This window comes from Rhinichthys klamathensis, unplaced genomic scaffold (assembly GCF_029890125.1).
Source record: "Rhinichthys klamathensis goyatoka isolate OS25496 unplaced genomic scaffold, OSU_Roscu_1.1 h1tg000119l_1, whole genome shotgun sequence".
Classification (NCBI taxonomy): domain Eukaryota; kingdom Metazoa; phylum Chordata; class Actinopteri; order Cypriniformes; family Leuciscidae; genus Rhinichthys; species Rhinichthys klamathensis.
The window spans coordinates 2,014,490-2,029,273 of record NW_026606656.1 but is presented as its reverse complement, the minus strand read 5'-3'; the positions used below and the strand labels follow the sequence as shown (position 1 = coordinate 2,029,273).

The 14,784-nt window shown below is 37.3% G+C and overlaps 1 protein-coding gene across 2 annotated transcripts; it reads right to left on the bottom strand.

Moving 5' to 3' along the window:
- Positions 1-11,530: 11,530 nt before the first annotated feature.
- On the bottom strand, positions 11,531-14,355 carry si:ch73-248e21.7 (mucin-4). 2 transcript variants are annotated; one of them, XM_056255251.1, is made up of 2 exons: positions 14,076-14,355; positions 11,531-13,259 (listed from the first exon to the last, which is right to left on the bottom strand). In XM_056255251.1, the coding sequence occupies exon 2, from the start codon at positions 12,958-12,960 to the stop codon at positions 11,635-11,637; it is 1,326 nt and encodes a 441-aa protein (XP_056111226.1). In that variant the 5' UTR covers positions 12,961-13,259; positions 14,076-14,355; the 3' UTR covers positions 11,531-11,634. The 2 variants fall into 2 exon arrangements, with proteins under 2 accessions (XP_056111226.1, XP_056111227.1); XM_056255252.1 differs by having other exon boundaries at positions 11,531-13,255.
- Positions 14,356-14,784: the final 429 nt, after the last annotated feature.

The following is a 14,784-nucleotide window of genomic DNA, read 5'->3' as shown; positions in this document are numbered from 1 at the left end:
AATAACTTCCAGATGTATCAGCCCTCCCCTCTGACTCTTTCCCCCTCTCCTCCTCCCGCTGGTCTCCCGAGAATCCTTTCTTTTCCAAGACCCTCCTCTCCTGAATCTTTCTCCCTCCCTCTTTCTCTTGGTTTTGTCCAAACAATCCTGATGGATGTGGCCAGCAGACACACATTTGAGGCTTTGCAGTCCTCTGTGTGTCTTTTTGTTTAGTCTTTAGATATTTAATCTATTAAACACACTACTAACCCTTTGTAGAACTCTCAAACACTTTTTGTTATTAACATTTGTAGTTGAATTCATTCATGTATTTTCCCATATGGTGAACGTGATACCAAGTAATGGTGATACCAACCAGTACAACATGTTACAACCGTAGACATGTTACAACCATAGACTGCAAAAAAGGTTATAACCAATCGAACTTGAGGGACAATTGTACTGTTTATGTCAAGTTTAGGTTTACAACCAGGGATAGGTGCTTCTACCTCAGTGTTTTTGGCCTATCATCTTCCTTTGATTTTAGGATTAGGTTATGGTTAGGTTAGGTCATCTTTATTATCCTCAAGGGGCAATTTGTTTCACAGCCAGAAGTAAACCATTCAATAAGCAAGAACAAACACGTAACACCACAACACACAAAAATAAAGGGAAAAAAGACTTCCTTAAATAATTTACCTAGAATAATTAAAAAAAAACCTGGTTAGGCTCCAGAGTAGTGAAAGGGTTAGGACTATGTTTTTATACAGAAATGTTGTTCCAGGATCAACAAAATATATTGATCCAGAAACATCTTGGCCAAATCACAGCAACCATTCGCATAATATATATATTAGGATGCAAAAAGAAAAAAGTTGGTAATCTTGTCAGGAGCTCCATCTGGTGGTCATTTGTAATATCAGTTTATTCAGTGCGTTAGATGAATATGAAGTTTGCTGGTAATGGGTTTTTACACGATAGAAAACAATGTCTCCATGTTATGTATTTCACACTGAGATATTATGTCAGAAATACCAAATGATGTTTTAAAAAAACAACTTGTTAGACATTTAAGAAAGAAAAAAAACATAGATTCTGATATATTTTAAATTATTGTTCTTGGTTTAAAGGGGTCATATAATGCCATTTTTGTACAAACTAGTATGATTCTTTAGGGTCTAAATTAAAAGTTTGTAATATACTTTAATTAAAAATTCTCATTAGTATTGTAAGAAAACACTTATTTTACCTGGTCAAAAACAGCTCTGTTTTCAGCACGCCGTTTCAGTGCATATGACTTTAAATGATAATCAGCTTTGCTCACCCCGCCTCTCTGTTCTGTGCGTACACCGTTTGTAACACAATAACACAATAACCGGATTATGAATTATATTGAGAACGTCATACATAGAAAACATGCCGTAATGTACCCTGAGTGTAAACCTTAGACGCATTCATTGTGAAGCGTGCAGCTAGCGATTTGCAAAGATTAATATATTTATATAAAGTTTAATAAAACGTTACACTCACTTCCGTTCTTCTGGAGATTCAGCAGGAACACAAATATCTGGTATCGATCCTTTTTTCAGGAGCAGCTTCTTAGCAAATCCAGCTTTATACTGATCCTCGTTTATAAAGCAGTCTGGTGTGAAATGATTCGCGCAAACATGAGAGCATTGACGTTGCTCGTGGGGAATATTCCCTTCGAAAACAAACACAGCCACTGCGTCTTCAGCGGTTCGGATTTAGGAACATTAAAATGACTGCTGTGTTCGTTATTACACCCAAGAACAGAACACCACAATCGCTTAGAGGCCATTCTGCTCATAGACAGTGCTCCAGCATATCAACAATGACCGCGCTGGTCCGGTCCGCGCAGACTATGATTGACAGCTGGCTCACGAGCGAGGGCGGGTCTGTGTTGAAACGCGCCTGTCATTCAACAATCGTGGGAGGGGCGTGCGAGCTTGTGACGTCACAGGCTCGAACGGCTCGATTTGAGGCAGGGGAAAACATATAAGGAGATTAAAACAAAACCACTGGATGGATTTTTATCATTATATGATGGTTGTGTACAGGCACTGCCAACACACATTTCAGTACAATCAACTTGTAAAAGTGCATGTACCATTATATGACCCCTTTAAATACACTTGTGGCCAAAGATAACCAACCTTTGCACCCCCCAATGACATTCCTACACGTCTCTATTTTCTATTTGGCGCACTCCTTGCCATTAGAAGGGCTGCTGGCTTCAGATTTTTCTATAATTCAGTGGGATTATAGTGTAAATCAATTTCTGGCTACTCCCAGACACATTTAGTTTTCAGTCATCTTTTTATCATTTGAGTTTAACATGTTTAAATCCATTTCACATAATTATATAGCCTAGATTTTCCCACAAAATCAGTACAGAAAATATTGGGCGTGTTTGTAGGCTATTGAACAAATATACCGTATTTTCCGGACTATAAATCGCATCAGTCAAAAAATACGTCATGAAGAGGAAAAAAACATATATAAGTCGTATTAGTTAGAATGTTTTGAAGCATTGAAAATACATTTTGGTCCAAAAATAACAAAAACTACGACTTTATTCAGCATTGTATTGTCTTCCGGTTCTGTTGTCAATCAGCGTTCAGTGATGCTGATGACATAAGACGCTGCTGACGTGTCTCTGGTGGGTCCGTGTATTCGGGTTCAAATATGGCTGGGCAAAAAAAAGCAAGTCTTCCTCTGTCGAAATCCTTAGACATGTTTGCGATGATTGTTTTGTTTACAGCGTGAGTCTCCCTCAGACTGCAAACGAAGCTCGGGCGCACGATAACACGTCAGCAGCGTCTTACGTCATCAGCATAAATGAACGCGGCTTGACAACAGAACCGGAAGACAATACAATGCTGAATAAAGTTGTAGTTTTTGTTATTTTTGGACCAAAATGTATTTTTGATGCTTCAAAAAGACATGTAGTCACGTAATGCTTGCTGACCAAACGAGCGGTTTGTGTGAGAAAACGAACAGTATTTATATCGTTTTTACCTCTTGTAAACACAGCCACGTCCAAGTGATCTGAGGTCGCGGGCGCTTCGGTCTTTTCCGGCAAGCGCCGGAAGTGATCTCTCGCGCGTGTACGTCACTCATACAATTGTTTTATTTTTTATTTTTTTTAATTGTTTTCTTTTACGACGGTTTAAACATCCCGGATAAGCGCAAATTAGTACCATTTTAATTAGTCGTCTTACCTACAATCTCTGTTCTGTGTAAACAATGAGTGACGTACACGCGCGAGAGATCACTTCCGGCGCTTTCCGGAAAAGACCGAAGCGCCGGCGACCTCAGATCACTTGGACGTGGCTGTGTTTACAAGAGGTAAAAACGATATAAATAATGTTCGTTTTCTCACACAAACCGCTCGTTTCGTGTCTTAGGCCATACATGTGTACTTACATTTACGAGTCATTAAATCATGTTTAATTTGGACTTCTCTGTGCATGCTCTTTGAGGAAGTGACCATAGACCTGCATTATATGACTGACAGACAAGAACGGTTTGACCTAAAAATATCAAAATTGAAACTATTGCGGAAACAAAGACACCTACATCTTGGATGCCCTTGAGGTAAGCTAAAACATAGCTGCTACCAAAAATTAATTTCAAAGTGAACTATCCCTTTAATCAATGCACTATATAAGTGCACTATCTCTAACCTCATTCATCTAAGCAAAGTAGTAGTACAACTGTATCTTTAGATGTAGATAAAGATACAAATTATACTTTTTTGGTAACGCTTTAGATTACAGCCCGGAAAGTACTGCGTAATTAAGACGAATTTACAGCGTAACTTTCGGTAATTATAGTGTACCTATAAAGTACTTACATGATGTAAGTATAAGGGAACAATATGTAAAGTTTGGGGAATAAAGGGGTAACAACCAGAAGAATTAAAAAAATATTTATACTGTAAGTATTATAGAACTAAGGGGTACTTATTCTACTATTATGATACAACAATCTTACATTTGGGAGCAATTTAGCAAGAACATACACTGCATACCTTTTTGTAATAATGGTGTACCAATACATGCTGTATAAGCTTTTAAAAAATTAGGGTACATATCTATACATTTATACAGTTTTTTTATTTAAACTTTTTTTATAGCAAAAGTGTTTCATTGTTTCAAGGCTTACATGTTTCAAGGCAAGTAAAGCTAAAACTATTGCAATTTTTTTAAATACTGGGAAATATACTCTTGTTTAGATACAGGGCAAGTGTAACTTTGCAGGCCGTAAATTAAAGTGGTGCTTGTTACCCTCTTGTTCCAGTTACAGGGTAAGTACAATAAAAATACATACACACAATATAATATCACTCGGAAACCTTTATTTGAAAAACAACTTATTACAGTTGGTCTGAAGCGATAGTCTACAGTTAAAAAATTTTGTAATTTTTCTTACAAACACCTATCGTCACTTCAGAAGACATTGATCCATCCATTGGGGTCGTATGGATTACTACAGTTATTGCAGTATATGCTGAATGATGCTCCAACTTTTAGGAACACATGAGCTTGCATTACATATATTCCCAGATATTTTTTTTTTCTCTAAAAACCTTAATTTGTGTTACTCTGAAGAAGGAAAGTCATATACATCTTGGATGGCATGAGGGTAAAAGATGAGTAAATGGTGAGGACGTATTTCTGGGTGTACTGCATTTTCTTTTAATATAGAATAGCAAGAGACATAATTTCTTCAGATTCATCAGTGGAATGAAAGAAAAAGAAGAGGAACAAAAGGAAGAAGCCAAGCATGAGAAAAAAGGGGGGACAAAACATGCTACTTTGACGGAGTTCACGTAGTGTAACAGCGCAGCGCTACGTCAGAATGTAGGCTCACTATTGGCCAGCATTACACTCATGACCAGCGTCGGCCAATAGTGAGCCTATGTTCTGACGTAGCGCTGCGCTGTTACACTACGTGAACTCCCTCAGAGACCCACACAGAAGAAAACGAATAGTTGAATAAAGTCGTTTTTTTTTTTTTTTTTTTTCGCACAAAAGTATTCTCGTCCCTTGATAAATTTAAAGGGGTCATATAATGGTACATGCACTTTTACAAGTTGATTGTACTGAAATGTGTGTTGGCAGTGCCTGTACACACCCATCATATAATGATAAAAATCCATCCAGTGGTTTTGTTTTAATCTCCTTATATGTTTTCCCCTGCCTCAAATCGAGCCGTTCAAGCCTGTGACGTCACAAGCTCGCACGCCCCTCCCACGATTGTTGAATGACAGCCGCGTTTCAACACAGACCCGCCCTCGCTCGTGAGCCAGCTGTCAATCATAGTCCGCGCGGACCGGCGTGGTCATTGTTGATATGCTGGAGCACTGTCTATGAGCAGAATGGCGTCTAAGCGATTGTGGTGTTCTGTTCTTGGGTGTAATAACGAACACAGCAGTCATTTTAATGTTCCTAAATCCGAACCGCCGAAGACGCAGTGGCTGAGTTTGTTTTCGAAGGGAATATTCCCCACGAGCAACTTCAATGCTCTCATGTTTGCGCGAATCATTTCACACCAGACTGCTTCATAAACGAGGAGGTATAAAGCTGGTTTTGCTAAGAAGCTGCTCCTGAAAGGATCGGTACCATCTATTCGTGTTCCTGCAGCTGCTCCAGAAGAACTGAAGTGAGTGTAACGTTTTATTAAACTTTACATTAATATTTATATTAATTCTTGTAAATCGCTAGCTGCACTCTTCACAATGAATGCGTCTAAGGTTTACACTTAGGGTACATTACGGCATGTTTTCTATGTATGACGTTCTCAATATAATGCATAATCCCACGTTTATACTGAACAACGCGTTATGGTTATTGTGTTATTGAGTTACAAATGGTGTATGCACAGAACAGAGAGGCGGGGTGAGCAAAGCTGATTATCATTTAAAGTCATATGCACTGAAACGGCGTGCTGAAAACAGAGCTGTTTTTGACCAGGTAAAATAAGTGTTTTCTTACAATACTAATGAGAATTTTTAATTAAAGTATATTACAAACTTTTAATTTAGACCCTAAAGATACTAGCTTGTACAAAAATGGCATTATATGACCCCTTTAAGATTGAGCCACTGTAGTCACTTGGACTATTTTAACGATGTTTTTACTAACTTTCTGGGCCGGCAAGTTTCAATTACAATAGAAGCCTATGGAGGAGTGATCCAGCCCTCAGATTTAATGAAAAATATCTTAATTCATGTTCCGAAGATGAACTAAGGTCTTACGGGGTTGGAACAACATGAGGTTGAGTAATTACTGACAGAATTGTCATTTTTGGATGCACTAAGCATTTGAAATTAATTTTAAAAAAGCAGTTTTAAACGAAAAAGAAGTGTTGTAAATCTGTTTTGAATTAAGTTGTTTTTCAAATAAATTTGGAAAAGCAAATTAAGGTATCAGAGGAACACCTTTTTAGCAACAATGAACCTGTAAAGCGAAAAGAACTTATTGTATTAAAAGCACAATACAATGAATTAACCAGTACAAAAATAGCTAAGAGCTTGATGTGGCTAAAACAATCCTATTACGATCAGGGAGAAAAACCCGGAAAGTTGCTTGCATGGAGAATAAAAAAAATACAAACAGATAGAGCCATTAATTCATTAACTTTGGAGGTGGGGGTGAATATTGTAGATCCATTGGAAATAAATAATAATTTTAAATTGTATTATGAAAATCTGTACAAATCTGAATACACTAACAATTCCGAAGGGCAAGACAGCTTTCTTGATAAACTTAATTTTCCTAAATTATCAGAGGGGATAAGAAGTGACCTAGAGAGGAATCTGAGCATTGAAGAGCTCTCAGAGGCATTACAGGGCATGAGTAGTGGAAAAGCCCCTGGACCTGACGGCATCCCAATGGAAATTTATAAAAAATTTGCAGGGAAACTTTTACCACACTTGCTTGAAATGTTCAACGAAGCATTTGAAAAGGAAATACTACCCCCATCATTGAGATCAGCACTATTTACCCTTATATTGAAGCCAGGCAAACCCGCTAAGGAAAAATCATCTTATAGGCCCATATCTTTAATGTCATGCGATACAAAAATCCTCTGTAAGGCCCTAGCTAAGAGAATTGAAACATTTATACCGAACCTCATAATGAATGATCAAAATGGGTTTGTGCTGGGAAGGCAAGCCCTCAATAACATACGTAGAGTCCTAAATATACTGTATAAAAAACAAAATGCCAAGGACCATGCAATCCTGTCGCTCGATGCGGAAAAAGCCTTCGACAGGATTGAATGGGGATACCTTTTCGAAGTGCTTAAGAGATTTGGGCTAGGTGATGGGTATATTAAATGGATTAGGCTCCTTTATAATGATCCGCAGGCAGAAATAATAACAAATAACCACATTTCAAAACCCTTTTACTTAAGTAGAGGTACTCGACAGGGGTGTCCATTGTCCCCTTTGTTATTTTTATTTGCAGTAGAGCCACTTGCAATGGCAATCCGGAGTAGTTCTGAAATAAAGGGCATAACAATAGGTGAGAGGGAACATCGTTTATCTTTGTTTGCAGATGATATTGTGGTTTTTCTTACAAATCTAGACCCTTCTATTCAAGTGCTTAATTTTATACTAACTGAATTTGGAAAGTTTTCAGGTTACAAAATTAACAATAATAAAAGTGCCCTACTATTACTGAATGGAGATGAAAGGAGTAGCTATCCGATCTCTAGGCAATTTGCCAGCTCTCCTGAAGGTTTTACATACTTGGGGATTAAGATAACCCCAAACATAAAAGAAATCATTCCAAGGAATTACGACCCATTAGTAAAGAAAGTTATGGACTCACTCGAGAGATAGAATTCACTGCCAATTTCTATTATTGGGCGTATAAGTATCCTTAAAATGTCGATCCTACCTAAATTTTTATACCTTTTCCAATCAATTCCACTCCCTCTTCAAGCTTCCTTCTTTGCTATACTCAAGAAAACATTCGCAAGATTTATATGGAATAATAAACGTCCTCGGTTACGTCTCTCCTTACTCTACCTACCATTCGAGCGGGGAGGGCTTAAAGTACCAAATATAAAACTTTATTATTGGGCAGCTCAACTTTGTTCTGCTAGATACTACTTCATAGACACAGAAATTCCAGCGTGGATAGATATAGAAAAAGATGCAATAATGATTCCATTACGAATGTATCTTCTTTACTCTTCTTTAATTAAAATGCTCAAAAAAACTACGAATAATCCTTTCCTTAGGAACACCATTTTATTATGGTATGAAGCTCACAAGTTTCTAGATGAAGCAATTACAATGTCAGGTTTGTCACCAATTTGGGGTAACACAAAGTTTGTACCGGGTAGAAGTGATAAGGGATTTGAAAACTGGATGTATAAGGGAATAAGTCAAGTAAAAGATTTATACGAGGAAGGTACAATGTTATCATTCCAACAATTGATGAGAAAACATGATATCCCTCAGAAACATTTTTTTAAATATTTACAAATAAGAAGTTTTGTACATTCTGAAATTAAAAACTATTCAGAACCCCCTTTGTCAACTAGAAAAGCACACTTTAAAGCATTTAAGGGACAAGGGTAATCTGTCATTACTTTATAATATACTTTTAGAGGGATCAAAAGATAGTTCGCTGTCTTATTTAACAGCATGGAAGAATGATCTTCAGGAAGACATTTCTAAAGAAGAGTGGATGGAATCTTGTTTATTTGCCCAAAATCACAGCATCAATACTAGGAGTAAATTACTTCAATATAAATGGCTTTTGCGGACATACATCACCCCAGTCAAACTACATAAATTTAATCCAAATATTCCAGATAGTTGTTCAAAATGTAATCAAGGAATTGGTACACTTTATCATTGTGTATGGGAGTGTAATGAAATTCAAGAATTTTGGAAGGAGATTGTTTTTATGATCGGTAAACTAACTGAAGTAATTATCCCTCTTGCACCCAAATTTTGTCTGTTTCATATATACCCAGTAAATCTTGAGGTGAATGCAAGAAAGCGCAAACTAATTGATTTTAGTTTACTTCAGGCCAAACGTACTATTGCTTTAAAATGGAAGGAAACCCAAGGACCTAACCCAGGTCAGTGGATTAAAGAAATGACCAGCAACCTTGCCTTGGAAAAACTTACTTATGTTGTTAAAGGGAAACTAAAAGACTTTGATCAAATTTGGGCACCCTTCTTACATTACTGTAACCAAGTTGACCCGACAATATGGGATGATTGAATTACCTAACTCTTCTTTGGTCATGTCCAATATTTAACTCAGCTCTTGTAATCCAGCAAAATAAATAATGGCTCTGGTAAAATAGTAGAATTAAACTACAAAATGTCAGGCTGTGTGCTGTCATATCAAAAGGTATATTTTATGTATTTTATTTTATGTTACTTTATGGTTTAGTGTTGTTCTGGATGTCCTAATGTGGATCTAATTATCTTAATTTTTAATTGTTTATTTGTTTTTTTACTCATTATTTGGTTTATTTGGTTTATTTTGTTGTCTTGATGTTCAAACAAAAAACAATAAAATAAATGTGAAAAAAAAAAAGTTGTTTTTCAAATAAAGGTTTCTAAGTCAGTGATATAAGATTGTGTGTATGTATTTTTATTGTACTTACCCTGTAACTACGTGGAACAAGAGGGTAACAAGCACCACTTTAATTTACGGCCCGCAATGTCACACTTACCCTGTAACTACATGGAACAAGAGGGTAACAAGCACCACTACATGAAACAAGAGTATCTTTCCCCAATATTTAAGCAAAAGTTGCAATTGTTTTAGTTTTCAGTGCACTTTTTAAAAAAAAGATTACTGTATAAATGTATAGATATGTACCCTGTCATTTTTTAAAAGCTTATACAGCATGTATTGGTACACCATTATTACAAAAAGGTACGCAGTGTATGTTCTTGCTAAATTGCTCCCAAATGTGATTGTTGTATCATAATAGTAGAATAATTCTCCTGGTTGTTACCTCTTTATTCCCCAAACTTTACATTTTGTTCCCTTATACTTACATCATGTAAGTACTTTATAGGTACACTATAATTACAGAAAGCTACACTGTAAAATCGCTTTAATTACGCAGTACTTTCCGGGCTGTAATCTAAAGCGTTACCACTTTTTTAAAATCTGCATCTATAGTGAACGTTCAAATGATGAATGATGATTATTAATTAACATAGGAATTATTTTATCTTAAAGTTTGTTTAATTTGCTCACTGATTTATTTATTTTTATTTATTTTTTGCCGATAAAATCCTGTTGTTTCAATAGAAATCCATGTGATCTGCAAATTCGCATGAGGATGAAGGATTTCCTCACGCAAGTTTTGCAATAGGTTCAGTTTGTCATGTGAATTCGCCGTGTTGACCAAAGAAAGCTGTTTGATTTGACAGTGGCTTGGCTTCTTTTTGAGCTATTTCATACATATTTGGGCCTGTGCAAATACCCACCCTTGCAGTCTTTGCACTTGACCACTTGTCTACTTACATGACGTATTTCCTGTATTTGGCCCAAGTGTTCAAGTAGGCATGAAGACTGTAAGTGTGTGTTGAACATTGCCCAATAGGACACACTTATAGTGTTGCAAAATGCATGTGTTTACAGAGCTTTTTTTTATTTTTAATACTTGGAATTTTAAAATAAACTTCCAAATGTCTTTTCAGTAGTCCCTATGTAACAAAAAACACCATTTAAAAATTGTTGTGCTTCTAATTAAGTTATAAAAAGCAGTAGCAAATGTTGTACAAAATACACCGCCTACTCATCTTTGAAAAAAATTAAATGTACAACATTTTGTGCAACACTTTGTTTTACTACCAAATTATATAATATCTAATCAAACTTACAGTGGAATGTTTTCCTCGACATCTCACAATTTTGGGTCACACGAGTTCCCTTTGTGAAGCTTTGAATACTGCTCCGAAGCAGTATGTGGATAGTGTGGATTTAGTGTGCATTCAGGGCACTGCACTTTGGCATTTTTTTAGACATGGGACAGTCTTGAGCACGCACTTCCTGTCGCTTGCACACGCTCTCAAGTGGCCAAGACCGCAAGTGTGGGTAATTTGACAGTCCAATTGTGTTTCATACATTGACAACAGACAACTTTTTTGCTAATGTTTCTGCACCTTTAAGTATAAAATGTAGGAAAATGTTTACACCAAGGACGATAACTATAAAGATAACGATACAGATATAGTTCTAAAAATCGTTCTCAATATTTAAGAATAGCAGAGTTAACACCACAGCTATAACGATAACGGCACCGAGAAACAATATCGTTGGAAACACTTTCAGAACGATTTTATCCAGCTGATGAACGATAAAAATATTGACAGCCAATCAGAATCCATCCATCCAATGATATCGTCCGCTGGTGAGGACGCTAATATACAGTAGTTATCTTTATAGTTATCGTTCTTGGTGTGAATGGGCCTTAAGAGTTTTAGATCATTATACATTGCGCCATTGTTCATAATAAATTGTGATGGTCAAACAATATTTACAAGTCTATATTACTTAGTCCTTGTTTGATACACGTGATGTAATCAATATGGTCAATTATATTAAATCCTTAACGTTCATTCGTTGAAGAAGTCTATTAGACGGCTGTGGTGAGACAGAACGTTTCTCCTCCGTTCAACTCCTTCTCTTCACTTTTGTCATCTCCTTTTTGTGTCTTGTTCTCTGCCAGTGTTTCTCCTGCCTTGTTTTCGCCTACATCCTCATCTATGTAAAGCAGAGGTTCCTGCTTCTCCCATTTCTTCGCCTCTTTAGTTCCTTCCCCACCCACTCCACCATTAGACATGTCACCTTCGTCCAGGGCGGCGAATGTGCTGAGCACCATATCGTCTCCATCCTTTTTCCCATCATCAGGCAGAAGACCCTCCTGTACTTCAGCGTCACATTCAACCCCCGCCTCCAGATTCACAGGCCCCGCCCATGCGTCATCCTCCGGCCCTTTTTTCTTCTTGGAACGTTTACTTTGTCCATTCACGTACATGGGGCCAAATGTCCGTGAGGCGTTTTTCTTTCGCCGTTGGACGAACAGAATCATGCCTACACATAGCACACAAATGACGGTCACACACACTACGATTATTAATAACCAGTTTGTTTGTATGGGAAGAATACTTTGCTCGACATTTCCACCGGTGGTGGTGACCGAGGTAAATTGGGTGAAGACTGATTCGTCATCAAACGTCGAGTGTGAGTGCCCTTCAGGAGTAATTTGAGACAACTGTGAAGATGATGTTAGAGTTGCAGTGGAGGTTATTATGCTGGTCTCCATGGGCTTGGACAGAGATGCAGTCCAGTCTGCAGGTAGTTGAAATGGTATGGATGTGGGATTGAGGGCTTCTGTTGAATCAGTAGACATAGTATCAGCTGCTGTGGTGATTTCATCTGTAGGATGTTCTTTAGGACTGGTCAACTCAGAAGAAGTAAAGCCAACAGTCGTTTCATATTGACGTGTGCTTGGGGCGTCTGAAGTTATTTGTTCAGCTACTGCTGTTTCCACATTAGGAGGCACATTAGTGGTGATCATTGTGGTCTGCTCTATTTGATCAGGAGCAAATTCTGTTGTTGTTTGTTCAGTCTCAGTACTGAGTGGCATGATGTTCACAGCTGTTGGTTCTTCAAGCATGGTGCTCAATTGATTAACAAGTGTGGGTTTTGCATGATACAGATCTGGTTTTGTCTGTAGTTCAGTGACAGTATTTATGTCCAGCAGTGGTTCAGCAGTGGTGACATGACCATGTCCAGCAGTGGTGCTTTCAGAACTGAACATTTCCCCCACAGTGTTGTAATTCGCTAATGTGGTGGTGATATCTGTCTGTGTTGACACTTGTGCATCAGTGAACTTGAAACAGGCTCCAAGAGCAAGATACAACAGTAAATTGCTAAAAATGAGCCTCATGATGCTCATACTACTGCCTGAAAAATCAGCAATCTCAGTCTTTGTGCAAAACAAAATTGCTCAGGTGAGCTGATAATGTCTTTGGATATCCACTTTGAGGCTCGAGAATGTGATAGAAATTGTAGGAAACCTCCAACACCTGGCTATATATGAAAGGAAAGCATCTGGCAGAAGACATTCATTGTTTTTTCTTGTTCTCTGTGTGCTTGGTGTTCTGCTGAGGTAATCTTGCGTGAATCTGGGGCGGAAAGTTTTGTTCTTCCTTTTTCTTCTCTGTCTCTGTTTCAGTGTAGCACGAGCGAATCTAGCTTTGAAATAAACATGTGACACAGTAAAAAAGACACCGGAAGAAAAAGACAGTTAGTCACAAAATTATCACTCCTTTTTTGGGGTTTAAATTAAAATAAATATAAATAATATAAAATATAGTTTAAAAAGTTCTAAATTTTGGGGTTCATAGGATTTTTTGAATGCTTTTAAAATAAGTATCTTGTCCACTAAAAGGCTGCAAAAATACAGTTAAACAGTGACACTGTGAAATGTTCTATCAAATTAAAATAACTTTTTTTCTATTCTAATCTTTTAAAATGTAATTTTATTCCTGTGATCAAAGCTGCATTTTCATTATCATTACTCCAGTCTTCAGTGTCACATAATCCTTCAGGAATCTTGCTGCTCAAGAAACACTTCTTACTATTTTATTATATTTTCCTATATTATCAAATTTTTTATTTATTTATTGCTAGAAGGTAGAATTAAATTGAATGTACTTTTATTCATTTGACAGATGCTTTTATCCAAAGTGACTTTCTTGGGAATTGAGCCCCATGACATTGGCGTTGCTAGCGACATGCTCTATCTGCCAGATGAGCTGCACTTCATTTGACGGGCAGAATAGAGGTACGTTCACAGGTTATTTCAGTGCACATTTACCATAGTTACTAGATGTGATTTGAGTGTCACGTGTCATTAATGTTTTCTCCAAGCTGCATGTAGTGATTTTTTTTCCCGTTCTTTTTATGTGGTCTCCCTGTTCTCAAGCATCTTATAACATCACAGCCACAAACTGGTTACAATTTGTCTCCCGTTTGATCCCTTTATGAATAAGTGCAATTGCCACTTACCTTCATGCCTCTGGGTTAAGTCACTGCAAGCTCCAACCACCAAGACCAAACTGCACATGTGAAAATCTACACACTCTCGCATGCAGTGCACACCTATATCCTGTTCATTTCTCTTCCTCTCTCACTCCTACATGCCCTCTTTCATTTCTCCTCCCTCTGAAGATGTCATATCACTGCCAGCATCTGGACGAGAGACGCTGTTGCTGAAAGATTAAAAAACGTGCAAAAAAGTACTTGACATAGTGTGCATTGTTATCTGAGGCTGAAGTAGAAAAAGAGAAGCCAGGCCCTGATGGGAAGCTGGGTGTGTTGACACTTCTGTGGGTTTTGACGCTGGTTTGTCAGTACAACTGTTAAGTGCAATCGTGTCTGTTTGAGTGTATATGTGCACGATACGTGTTTGTTGGGTGGAGGAGGGTATTGCAAACTGAGAGAAGTGAGAAATTTTGTGCCTAAAGTAAAGTTTGCTTAAACTATTCTGAGAGATCTATGTCCTGCCCTCTCATATTTCTCAATCTAAGTTTTTACAAACAGGATTTGCTAATTGAAAATCTTAGTAAAAAATGTTCATTTGGGCATTTTTACATGCACGTGATATCTTTTCTTTCTGTTGACGTTTTACTTCACAGTACTTATCACTATCATTTCCTCATTCTGAGTATATTTAACACTTTTTCATAACATTGTCTCTCACTCTTTTTAACCATGC

Coding starts and splice junctions, on each gene's coding strand:
- si:ch73-248e21.7 (XM_056255251.1), bottom strand. CDS start 12,960: ATGAGCATCATGAGGCTCATTTTTAGCAATTTACTGTTGTATCTTGCT.